Here is a 12,656-nt window from a genome sequence, read left to right as displayed (position 1 = left end):
CTTCAAACTGTAGTAGGGTTGGCAAGACAAAGGAAAAGGAGCTAAGACTTCCACTTAATTTGATCTACCAACAACTTTTATTCACCTATATGGATTACATTAAAACTTATATTTACCAAATATATTTGCACATTTATCTTTTCTTTTGCCTAAGGGGAAAAAAAAGCCATTTGGGGAGGGTGTCCCAAACATTGCATTTTGGCTTTAATGAATAAAAGGCATAAAAGCCGATCAAAGTTTTTTTTTTTTTCCTTTTTTCCTTTTACAACTTTTAGAAATATTATCTGCTTTTCTCCTCTTTTCATTCATTGGTCCTCTCTCTCTTTGTGTTATGCATTTTTGCCATTCTTATTGCAATATTACATGCCTATCATTGGGTCAAAAACTTATATATATATAACTTTGAATGATCACAAAAGGCAACGGTAGTAAAGTAGAGGAGAGTGGAAGGACAGCAGCTATAGCAAAGAAATCTCAGAAAATTGTGAGTTGGAAAATAGGAAATAGGGTTTGTCAAGGACAGTCCTCTGATTTGCTTAAAAATATCAATTAAGACCAAAACTAAGATTTGTGTATAGACCATAATTCCTATCAATTTTAATAGATATTCTTAAGTTGCATTTGACATTCCTTATTTTAAGGATTTATCTTCTTTTACAGTTAAAAACTCGGATATTTTAACTGTAAAAAGAAAATAAATCCTGAATGTCAAATACAGCCTTAATCTTACTCCAAAACTACAGTATTTAATGATAGCTTCATGTAAACTTTTACTCATAGTTAATAGTTGGAAACTACTCTGGACCAAAACCTTTAGCCCTATTTAGTTGAAATTTAAAAGCTAAGTTGTTAGGGTGTAGACAACACATACTATGCGGCCCACTTGGTCAAAATTAATTTTGACCATCGACCAATCTAATAATTTCTAGGTTTCAACAACTAAACTTTACTTGATAAAGTCCTTTCCCTGATCTAACACATCAAAATTTCAGTTCAGTTTAATGGCTGGATTAAGAGAAACTAAGTTAGCAAAATTTGCCCAAATTTTGAACTGTTATGTAAAATTGCTTTCTCTTGCATTCTCTTCTTTAAAATATAGGCTGAGGCTGCACATTCTAGAAAATAGCTCCTCTTCATTACAATCAAAAATAATTTCAACTTAATGGTTTTTGTCAAATGTTTTCAAGCTAAATTATGAAACCATAGTCTATGATAATATACTTTCAACATCTTCCTGTGTCTGTGTAAAAGGCCTTTTTAATGCAATGGGTTTAATTTTAAATCAAATGAGCATACCCCCATAATCCCGTTTTTTTTTTATGGTTCTCTTTGAAGAGCTCCATCATAATCTAATCTATTTATTAACTAGTTTGTATTTCTAGCAATTTGTTGCTTGATACAAGTTGTAGGCTTAGTTAGACTGAATTCGTATAGAGGCATATCCAAATCAAATTCTATAATTAAGAATTTGAAAGATCTAAATTCGATTCAATATGTGATAGATATATTAAACTTATATTGGAATTTTATTGTTTACATATTTGGATATCCGGTTCAAATCTAATATTATAGAATATCATCCAATTTGCATAAATTAAAAAAAAATGTAAAATTAAGGTAAAACTAAGAAACATATACTATAAAAATATGATATTATCAGATATGCCCCTTGTACAAAAACTCGTTGGACTTAAGCTGGACAACCACAGATCCAAACATATACTAGGTGAGCTCCTCAAATAGAAAACGATGCTGCAGTATGCCAAACATATACTATGTGAGCTCCTCAAATAGATTTTTATTCTAGCATGCCCCTTATACAAAAACTCGTTGGACTTAAGCTGGATAACCACAGATCCAATCATACCAATGGACTTTTGCTTAAAGGAATGCATAGGGACGTCAATAGATCGGGTTAAATAGTAAGTCTGACTTGACCCGACCCTATAGGGTTAGGTTTTGATTATTCAACCAAAGTTGAGTTTCGGTTTTGACTGATTGGTCTTATCGGTTTATGATACCTTGCATATATACAAAGTATTCTTATAACTTTTTGACTTCTAACTCTATAGTCTTAAAGTTTAAAACTTATTTACAAGTTGATTTTGATTTTCTTTTTTTTTTTTAAATGGAAAAGTGACACTTTATAATCTATAAAATAATTTCCTAATTTAAATTAATGGGTTTTAGATCTTCAAAATGTATTAGAAAAATACAATTGAAATGATTCCTTGAGAGAACCAAACAATATATGAATTCGATTGGATCAATAAATGAATCATATTTTCAATTCCAAATTTCCAATTGATTTTGTAATTAATGCCTAAGCATATCCAAATCCAACTTAAAAGAATTAGATTTTAATTCCAATTTATTAGTGACCTTAGCCTTTAACCTAAATCATAATAGAAAAATAATTAACGAAGTTGTATCAAATCGAAGGTGATGATCGCATCAATGTTAGCTCAAACCAAAAGTATGCTTAATAATGAAAAAAAAAAAAACCGGGCATCCCGAAGCTAGGGTAAGCAAGTTTCAATTTCGAATTAAATTCCAAATCGATATTTAACTTGTTTGTGCACCCTTACCTACCAACATCTAAGGTAGAGATGTTCATCAAAAACTAAAAAATTGAATCAAACTGATGAGATTAAATAAAAATTTCTAGTTCATTAAATCAATCGGTTCAGTATTTTTGAAAAATCAAATAAATCAATCGATTGATTTTGATTAAGTTTCAGTTTGTTATTTTCCAAAAACTAATGAAGTAATGATACTGATTTGATTTGAAAAATGGACCTACTTCAGTTAATCAAACCGTGAGCATCCCTAATTGTGCATTGCATTCGGTTCCATGTAAATGTACTTACAGCCTTTCGTTGGTATAGAAATTAAACATTGAAACAATTTGTGATTTTTTTTAAAATTTTTTTCATCTCTACCGCAACGGAACAAACACAGCCTTGAAGAAATAAAATATCATTCTGGGTTCTGAAGGCATAATTTGAATGTTCTATCTTTTTACAGAAGGGCTACACTAGAAGGGGCCTTGTTGGCTTCCAAAAAATGCGGCTTTGTTATTGTGGTAAAAGAATGGTGTTGGGCTGTTAGCCAGCAAGAAATTAAATACGAGAATCGCTCGGATGGGCTACGAACATAGTCGTGCACACCGGGCTACGGGACAAATCAGGAGTGAACAAATCAATGTTGTCATTACTACATAAATACCATTAACTAAAAAAAAATTATTACATAAATATATTATTTACTTGGGATAAGTAGACTGTACTCCCTGTTCCTTATTAAGCTACCACTGAGAGTCTGGAGTGGGGATTTTCTGTGCTTCACGTCGAGTGGGGTCATCAATTGGACAGCGACAAGGGGATCTACAATCATCTAGCTTTTTTCTGTTCATTGCACATAGAACGGGTCCAATCAATTCCGACTTTTTACTGTGAAAGGAAAAAGGCTTTGATTCCATGTGGCTTTCATAGCTTTCTTCCTTTGCTAGTCTGCTACCACTGTGAATTTTTTTTACAAACTGTAAACACAAACCGAATCAGAAAAGAAGCAAGTCAGAAACAGGGAATAAAGAAGAAAAGATACAAAAAAAGTCATTTCACATGTGCCTTTTTTAAACTCAACAGGAAGGACTTACCAAATGCCTGTAGCTAGGTTTGTTTTATACTAATCTTGCTGGAAACAACGAAAAGTATTGAACCCCGGTTGAGTAGTAAACTTCTGAATCTGGTTTTCCGCATCATCCCATAATGAATTTCCATTATCCTGAAGAGATTGGAGTTGGACTGTGAAAGTTAGTAAACTTAAGTGTGGGAACAAATCACAAATATGAGGGTTAAATGGGTAATCCTCATCTGATCTGATACCTGAGAGAAGACATGGGCATTGAGCTTCTGTCCTGGTTGAAGTAAGCAATCCACAGAACTGTCCAGGATTAGGTAGTTATTTGTCGTGTCGAGGGTAGTTGTAGCAGCCACAAAAGTTGTGGGCTGTGTGGAGCAGCATACTTGCGCTTGCTCTGATGACAGTGGTAACGTCTGGCTACTCGGGTTCTGAAGCTTCATGTGAGAAGCAGAGAACTTGCTCATCAGTCATCAGGGAAGCAATAACAACAATTATGAAGTATCAACGAAAAAGAAAAACTGTTCCAGGAATGGAATATAGAAATGAAACTAGTCCAATAGAGAGGTCTCTCCAGTCTCCACCTCTGGTTTTGGCAGGGAAATATCTAGATCGGCTCCAAAATCATAGAAAACTGGACAAGCTGATGCAAGCTTCATGGAGAGGAACTGCAGAAGCAGAACAGGAAATCCAACATAAGTGTTTATACTATAAAGCATTGCATTGAATCTAATCTCTGTATGGAAGGAATTACTACCTCAACTTCATACTGTAGGGACTGGACATAATTGATTATCTCGTCCAACATAAGAGCCTTACCAGTTATCTGTTAGCACCCAAATCACATCAAACTGTTAGAAACAATTTATCTATGTCCGAGAGCAGAGAAGTAGAAAGAATTAATTAAGTATTTCTTCCCAACGAACTAAAGAGCTTAGTTTGATGACCTTGTCACAACCAGGGACAAGACCTTGCAACATCTTCATTCTCTCACTGATTTTCCCCCTTCTTGCCTGGATACATTTTGGGTAAAAGCATAATTGAGATATATGGATTAATTAAACAAGTAATTGGAACTTGAACTCTTGTAAGTAGTTGTTATGTTCGTACCCTTTCTGCAAGGCTGTGGCTATCTGTTGCTTGACCCCTCCTTGCTCTTACATGAACGTAGCTAGTTGGGGGCTCTTCAGCCACTTTCTTCTCGTCATTCTTATCGCATTTCGTCTTCTCTTCTGTTTTTTTCGATGCACTGTTGCATTTCCTCTGTCTCTTGCGTTTACCTTCTTCTACATCCTACACAGACGATACAAAGAATGTTAAGCACTGTTGAATTCAACCAACACAGTAGGAGTAAAATATGGAAAGAAGGAAAGAAGTTCAGGAAACCAAGAGAACCCCACTGCTGGTTCCGAAAATTTGACTGGATCTACCTTGGATTGAGCAGAGTTGGAGCTGAACCCATCTCTGCTTTTCCTCCTTTTCTTGTCCATTTTTTGAGTCTCGGTCTGAATGACCTGATCGCCACTTTCAACACGTACAACCTTGGATGAAGAATATGTCTTCTGTTTCCCGCACACGGAATTCTTAGTATCAATACGAAAGGCATTTCTTCTTTCAACTGCAGAGCTTCCAGCATCAACTGAAACCTCATGGAGAGGTTGGAGTGGAAAACGAGGAAAATAGGTGGTATTGATGTCTCTAAACTCGAATGAACCAGGCGTCTTAATGGGAGTATTTGGAAGGATAACGGAATCAAGCAGAAAAAAGGGGTCTTGGTAAGAAAAAGTTGCCATTTTGAGAGCGGGGTCAGGGTAGCCAAGAAAAATGAGAGAAAAGATGGGAGTGAGTTTTTTGGGTGTGGAGTTAATAGCGACGAAGGAAGTTGAGCTTCAGAGATAGAAGAAGAGGGAAAGAGGGAAGGATTATATAAAGACCGAGATGAGAGAGAGGGGAGGAGGATTGATCATTGATCATTGATAGACCGGTCAAATGTAATTATGCAAAGAAAGATGTTGTGGACTAATCTATGATTTTAGCATTTCTCTCGGCATCGGTTCAGGCCTATTGGGTTGACCCGGACCGTTGATAGCGGTAGGCGGGGTATTAAAAGGTACCACCCCTCACTCCTCAGTCCTCTCGCTTCCATAATTTTTTCTGTTGGAAATAAAACTCAACTTTGGAGGCAGCCAGATGAAAAATCATCCATTTTAATCTTGTGTGTCTTTACCTGAGAATGCAGAGTTCTAACTGATTGATATGTGATACAAAAACAAATTAAGCTCTGTTATTAGAAGAAACGGGTTTGTTGCTACTCCATTTTTCTATCAATATAGGACCCTAAATCCTTGATGCATTAAGCCTCCGTTTAATTGCAGTACAAACATACAAATATGTAGAGTGCAAAACTATGTATTCTTGGTATACTTTTGCTTTATACTTGACCTTGTTTTGTTTGCTTATAAGAAGTATAGGAAGTAAAATTATGAAATCCCCAATTCTTATGAAAAATAAATGAGAAGAGAAAAAGGCTATTTATTTGGGGAATAAGGTAGAAAGTAAGTTGATGTGTCCACGAGAGAGGCTTAAGGTACAGAGTGGTGTAAATTTTGCACTGATTTTTCAGATGCAGAATTAAGAGTGCAAATCATAGTCCTAAACAAATGAATGCAAAACCAGAGTGGATCCAGTTCAGATTTGTATTGCAAACAAACACAACCTAAGTTTTTTTTTTCTTTTTTCCCCACTAATTGCTGGTGTAATTTGGGCTAAGTTGGCTTAAGTAGGGATTGCAATTCCTGTTCTACCCGGTGGCTATCCGCCCTGATGGTGTGTTTTTTTTTTTTTTTTTTTGCTTGAAAAACAGATTTTAGATTTTTACAACCCTTATAGTACAGGTAGGGTATGGAAGGCATATGAACTTTAATAATATGTATTAAGTGTTGAATTCAAAAACCCACATGGATTTACTTGTTTTTAGGATTTTTGTTTGAAAAATAGATTTTGTTGGAGGACATATAAATATTAGATGTTGAATTTAATAATATTTTGAATTTTATATAAATGATGATTGATAGCTTATGTATTTTCTACATGTTTTAATTAAATAATTGAAAACTTTGATGTTTATTTATATTATTTTATCTATTTATTATTTATATATAACAAGAAATGATAGGAAATACGCGGACCCAATTCACTTACTTACCCTTAAATGCAAGGGGACAGGATCAGGGAGGGTTTTTATTGCATTTTAATGTATGAAGAGGGTTTGATTTTGAAAATTCAATCTGCCACACGTTTTGGAAAAGGTATGGATTAAACTTTACAAAACCCTCTCCAGACCCACTCTGGAGAGGGTTTGATTGTGTATGGAAATTTTACGTATACACCATATTAGACTAATATTTTTTATAACAAAACATTAGCTTTGGCCTTTAGGTATGCAAGGCATCAACTCTATCCCACGCCGATTCAACCCTAATCCTAATCCAATCTTCAACCGAACCCAACTCGAGTTTCACCTCTACTAATTGTCCTTGTTATTTCTTATTCCATGTATAGAGCAAAAGATACCTTTCTCGGCCTTTTGGCTAAGATGTAGAATCTATTCTTATCAGTTTAATATCTGATACATAGAGCAAAAGGTGCTTTATAAATACTTCTCTTTTTAGTAGTCAGAAGGGGGCAATTTAGCAAGACTGGTTGTCTAGTCTCTAGTGGGCTTTTTTGAACGGCCAAGGTGTCCTACACGTGGCAAAAATTTTAAGACTCACAAAAAATTTCCAAGATCACATCTTCCCACCATATTCATGGAAATTAATTTGGATCCAAAACACAATATATATACAAAATAAGCCCACTTTTACGACTAATTTGAAAACCTTTTTTTTCTTTTTGCCCAAAATTTGCAGCATGGTAAGAGGATATTGAATTAGAACTTGTCAGCAATAAAGGGAGCCTTTCGGTGCTACTGCTTAAACTGCTACGTGTTACTAAATACTAATTAAGCAAGTATAGTCCCTTTCAACGAACAGCAGGAGGCACAGCATCTGATGGCTGAAGTCGTGCAATCATGGCGATCATTGGTGCGGACCACTGGACCTGTTTCTGAATGGGGATTATTAACTGTGCTCACTAATTAATCCTCCTCCATATGTACAAGATGTAGCATATTGAACGGGTCGTAACCCTAAGGCTACGACCTACGAGTGTCAATGGCAACGGGGCGGGTGGGGCCGGGTTTTGTATGCCCCGTCCCTGATTCGGAATTCAAATATTCCGCCCTTTATCTTAACGGAGTTAGAAATCTCAGTCATCCTTCCCCGCGGGAACCGGGATCTCTGAATTTATCCTGTTCTGTTTCAATCATTTTCACTTGTAAATTTATTTTTTACTTTTTTTTTTTTGAAATTTAACTAAAACTAATTATATTTTGTAATACACTATATATTAAAAATTTTATAAACGTTTGGTCATACCAAGAGTGAAAATATTTCTTTCAAAAAAATATATATTTAGTGAAAATTGCATGCTAACCGGTTATTAAAGTGCTTTGATTTTCTTTCTTTTCTTAATAATATAAGATCTGCCAACCTCTTTAAATATCTTGTCCAAAGTGCTTCTTCTAATCTGCTAAACCTTCAGCTAGGCCCTCCCAATTATTAACTCTCATGCATCGTCCAAGGTTATTAGGGCCAACTCAAGCATTCTAAAGCTTGGGGTTTAATGACTCCTCCATTTAAATGAAATAAAGTTTGGGATTAGAAAATAGATGCAGGTTTTAAAAATACAGCTTCATCGTGTAAAATTAAAAGACTCTTGATCAGATCAAATTGGGTTTTGGATCGAATTCTGGACTTTTGTAGCTTATTGAAAGGCCTAATAAAGTAATAATTGCCAATTTGTACAATCACAGGCCTCAGAGAATGGAATTATGGAAGAGTGAAGCCCAAATTGGGCTCGACTTGTTTGGATATGGTTTGGGATTTTCTGGGGCGTATAATGGACAAGTTTTTCGACAGTCACTCAAGGTCAAGGATCTCACATTTGGCAATTCAGATTGCAAGGAAGGAGTCAGATGCTTCTATACGTTGGAATTGGAAACAATAGTCGTAGGATATATATGTAGGGTGCAACACGCTCTAAATTATATGGTTTTTAAAACCGACTTGGTGACCGAACCGGTCAGGGGTCTGGTTACCTGGTCAAACGGTTTGATCGTTTGAATCGAATGTTCAACTTGATTCAAAAAAAAAAAAAGGTCAAAATCGTTCAAACGGTTAGCCGTCTAATTCAACCATTTCCTGACCAAAATCAATGGTTTTGAGGGAAAACGGAACTGATCACCTGATGATCAGTTCCCAGTTTTTCCAATCCGATCGTCTGGTCCGATCCAGTTTTGAAAACCATGCTAAATTATTCTTTATTCCAGAAATGGATCTAACCGCCCAAATGGGCCCATGCATTGTCGTTCATCCCCTCTTTATGTGGCATATTCCGTTTTAACGATCATTTGCTACAAATGCCATGATAATTGATAAGAGCTTTTTTTTTTTATCTTTTACCTTAAAAATTAAGAAAAAAAATAAATTTGGGAAATAATTAGCAAGAGCAAATTAAAACGTAGCACGTATGTTCCCAATACATGAACCAGAGTTGGGTTGGCCAAAGCCTTAAATCTAACCCAACCCAAAGTTAAATCAAGTTCATACTTTTCAACTGTAACCTGAGCCAGCCCCACATTTTTGGATTGAGTTCGGGCTAACTTGACCCAAATTCAAACCCATCTTAAAGTCATAAATTAGACTAATTTGAAGTCTCCATCGTCATTATCTATTATCTAAATCTTATTCCCAGATATATAGGGTCTTTTTTGCCAACTCATAGGCTACACAGTTACCGGTTCTATTTACAAACTCAAAGTTATAGACAGGTTTTTGACAGACTCCAAGATGCCTTGACATAAGAACACGGCTCCCTTTGGTAGAGAAGAATTTCCACTTTGAAGAACCTGTATGAGATTAGACAGTCACTCTGCACAATAGTTTGATTCCTCTCGATCTCCAGACCTTTGAAAATAGCCACTGCTTCAGCTTGAACAGGAGAGAGAAACCGAGGAATGCCCAAAAATAACTGCAAGTGCACTTCCTTGATTTGCTTTGATCTAACAGCCAGAATGAATGATCGCCATATTAGGTGCCAAAAAATTTACGAGCTTAAATTTTAACCCCCTACACTTACAGACAACCTAAAATTTTTTCACTGAATGTAAGCAGTTAAGGAGGTTGGCAGGTTGGCAGGTTCCGGTGGGGATGGGGATGGGGAGGAGAGGGGATAAGGCTATTTAATTAGAATTTGGATTTACTCCTTACAGAATGAGTCTCACACCAACATCACAATATCAATGCGTTTCAGTTGTATCATTGGGAACATTTCCATACTTATAAATTATCAATGATAGAATAATATTCCCAATGTATGGCTGAAATGTGTTGTGAGACATGCGCTGTAAGGAGCAAATCCGAATTCGATCGCCTAATTTACCCTTGAGCCCCAAATTGCATTGTATGAAGCCAAAAAACAAAGTTGCTTTCCAACATTTCAGTATTGTAGCAGTAAACATCAAACAGATCTAGAGACTGTTGGGCGGGAGGAGGCTCTCCCATGTGCATTTTTTCTAATTGTTCTGTGCTTCACAAGAAGGTCCCACTTTCTTTTAAAAAGAACATCAGCGCTTAAAACAAAAATATCAAATATAGGTTATTGGTCATGTATTTATTGTTTCCAAAACTGAATCTGGTTTCAGTTTGAAAAAAAAAAAACATTTCTTTGTTATCATGTTTCATAAATCATATAACATTCATGGAAATTATGATCAACTTTAGTTCTTACTTATATTTATTTATACTTTGAACCTAAATTCATTTAATTAATAAAGCATTTTTTTGTTGATTTAGTAATAAAATTATTTTTTACAAAATACTCATCCGAGAATGTTTTATGTTTTTTTTTTTGTAAGTGGTATTTTGGTATTTCTACAATAAAGGCAAAAACTTTCAATCTAAGCACATCCATATGCATGAAAGGGAAGAAATGTTTTTTTTTTTTTTTTTTGAGTACGGATAGGCCCATTACAGAATTCTAAATCAAATTGTAAAATTATAAACACCAAAATGTCAAATGCCTCCTATTTATACATCAATGTCCACTTCTAAATTAGCATCAATTTCGAGCTAACGCCTATCCCAAATGTAACTTTGGACCTAAAAATTCTGACGTCGGGCTGAACCCTCATTCTCCCCTTTTCTTGACTTTTGTCTTAAACGTGAATAAAATCAGAGATAAAATCTCACTTCGTTTTACACGTGTTCGTGAAATTTCATGAACATCACTGTAGCTCAGAGAGATCGAGAAGATTATAGTCAAGAAAGTCTAGTTCAAAGTCAAGTTCCCAATAACATTGGGCACTATATCCTGAATTGCATGGAAGGGAATTTTAACCCGGTATTGTTGTCGGTCTACCCCCACCGAAAGACACAGCCAACTGGACCAGAAGGATTAACATTTCAACTTAGCTTGCGTTTGGATAAGCTTCATGGGTATAAAAGAATATGTATCAATTGTGTTAGCGCATATTGTGGCAAAACCTTAATGCTGGAAATGCTTAGGTGATATGATTGTCAATATTCGGAATCTTATTGAATGAAATCAGTAGAGTTTTCAAAGAAGCAGTGGGAAATAGAAATGTCTAATGAGTATATTCACCTATGGGTAAGTGCACTTAATATTTATTTGCATTCATGTTCTTTTTATTTTTAGAATTCTAAGTAATAGAATGATATTTTTATCCATAAGAAAACAATATAAAAATAGGCAGGATTGTTTCATTATATTTTATAAAATTCTTCTTAAGTAGGAAAGAAAAGTTATTTATCCATGCATTTGGGAGATGGATAACTTTTACCGGAAAGTAAACCTTATTTTTCAATGGGATTTATATATATATATATATATACTTGACCAACTTTCCCAAACTTTTTACTAGTAAAGGAATCAAATAGACATACAAAGTGAAGAAGTCAAACTATATCATACAAACTACCAGCTATACATATCCAAGATCCAGCTGGGTTGTTTTGAAATTATTTGCTTGATAAGCTCTCCGTTTATCCTCCTTCAGACGAGACCAACACTTGGGCTATAGATATATCTGACCTGTCAGTATGATTTCTGTATTTGAAAATGCAAGAAAATGTTGCGATATATTGATTTTGTTGACAAAGTAAGGCTAAAGTGTATACTAAATAATCAATGAAAAATCATCAAAATTAATTACTAGCGGTGGTTTTAATCATAAAATTTGATGAATTTTCATTGGTTGGATACGCCTTAGAACAAGACATATTAAGTCTGAAAATGGATCTAATTTAATGCAATTTGAATTAAATTTGTTCAAGTAGTCAGATTTGAATACCCATTTAATTATAATTGGGTCTGATCATATTTGGAAACTTCATCACTTATAATGGAATCAATTTCAAATATTCTTTATATGTGTGTGTTTATATGCATATATTTTTTTAGAGACTTAAGTGGTATTTGTGATTTAGAGACTTATTTCTATCCATTCATCATATATAGTTTCTTGTATTCAAATTTGTGCTAATTTCGTACAAGCTAATTCAGTATCAAAATTTGAATTTAAATTTATGCTTCACATGCATCCGTCACATATCTAAATGAATTTCGGTATCCCAGATTCTTATCAAGTTCATCAACTCATATAGCCTCTGTCCAAATTTTACTCCATTCATTTTGCACCCCCCAGCCTTCATTCTTATTTAACAAGCTTGAGCACCATAGCATTTTTTTTTTACTTAGCTCCGTTTGTTTATAATACAAATGTCGAATTAGGGTACTTATGTATTGTGGTTTGCATTTTATAAATCAAAAATGTATTTTTCATAGTTTTTAAAACTGATTTAGAGATCGAACCTGTCAGGGGTCCAATTATC

General features: G+C 34.7%; 1 protein-coding gene and 1 pseudogene across 2 annotated transcripts; one reads left to right on the top strand and one right to left on the bottom strand.

Annotated features, from left to right (window-relative positions):
* Positions 1-3,193: 3,193 nt before the first annotated feature.
* On the bottom strand, positions 3,194-5,539 carry LOC148853403 (uncharacterized). Of its 2 annotated transcripts, none has more exons than XM_088986333.1 (8): positions 5,073-5,539; positions 4,753-4,935; positions 4,590-4,655; positions 4,400-4,468; positions 4,227-4,310; positions 3,888-4,079; positions 3,659-3,786; positions 3,194-3,541 (listed from the first exon to the last, which is right to left on the bottom strand). In XM_088986333.1, exons 1-7 carry the CDS (start codon positions 5,433-5,435, stop codon positions 3,688-3,690), a joined length of 1,056 nt encoding a protein of 351 aa, XP_088842459.1. In that variant the 5' UTR covers positions 5,436-5,539; the 3' UTR covers positions 3,194-3,541; positions 3,659-3,687. The 2 variants fall into 2 exon arrangements, with proteins under 2 accessions (XP_088842459.1, XP_088842460.1); XM_088986334.1 differs by having other exon boundaries at positions 3,888-4,073.
* A 1,672-nt stretch (positions 5,540-7,211) lies between these two features.
* On the top strand, positions 7,212-7,395 carry LOC148853402 (U2 spliceosomal RNA; annotated as a pseudogene).
* The last annotated feature ends 5,261 nt before the right edge of the window (positions 7,396-12,656 follow it).

This window comes from Nelumbo lutea, chromosome 4 (assembly GCF_056320005.1).
Source record: "Nelumbo lutea isolate HS-2025 chromosome 4, American lotus-T2T, whole genome shotgun sequence".
NCBI lineage: Eukaryota > Viridiplantae > Streptophyta > Magnoliopsida > Proteales > Nelumbonaceae > Nelumbo > Nelumbo lutea.
Note: the sequence above shows the minus strand (reverse complement) of the source record. Positions and strands in the feature narration are given on the sequence as shown.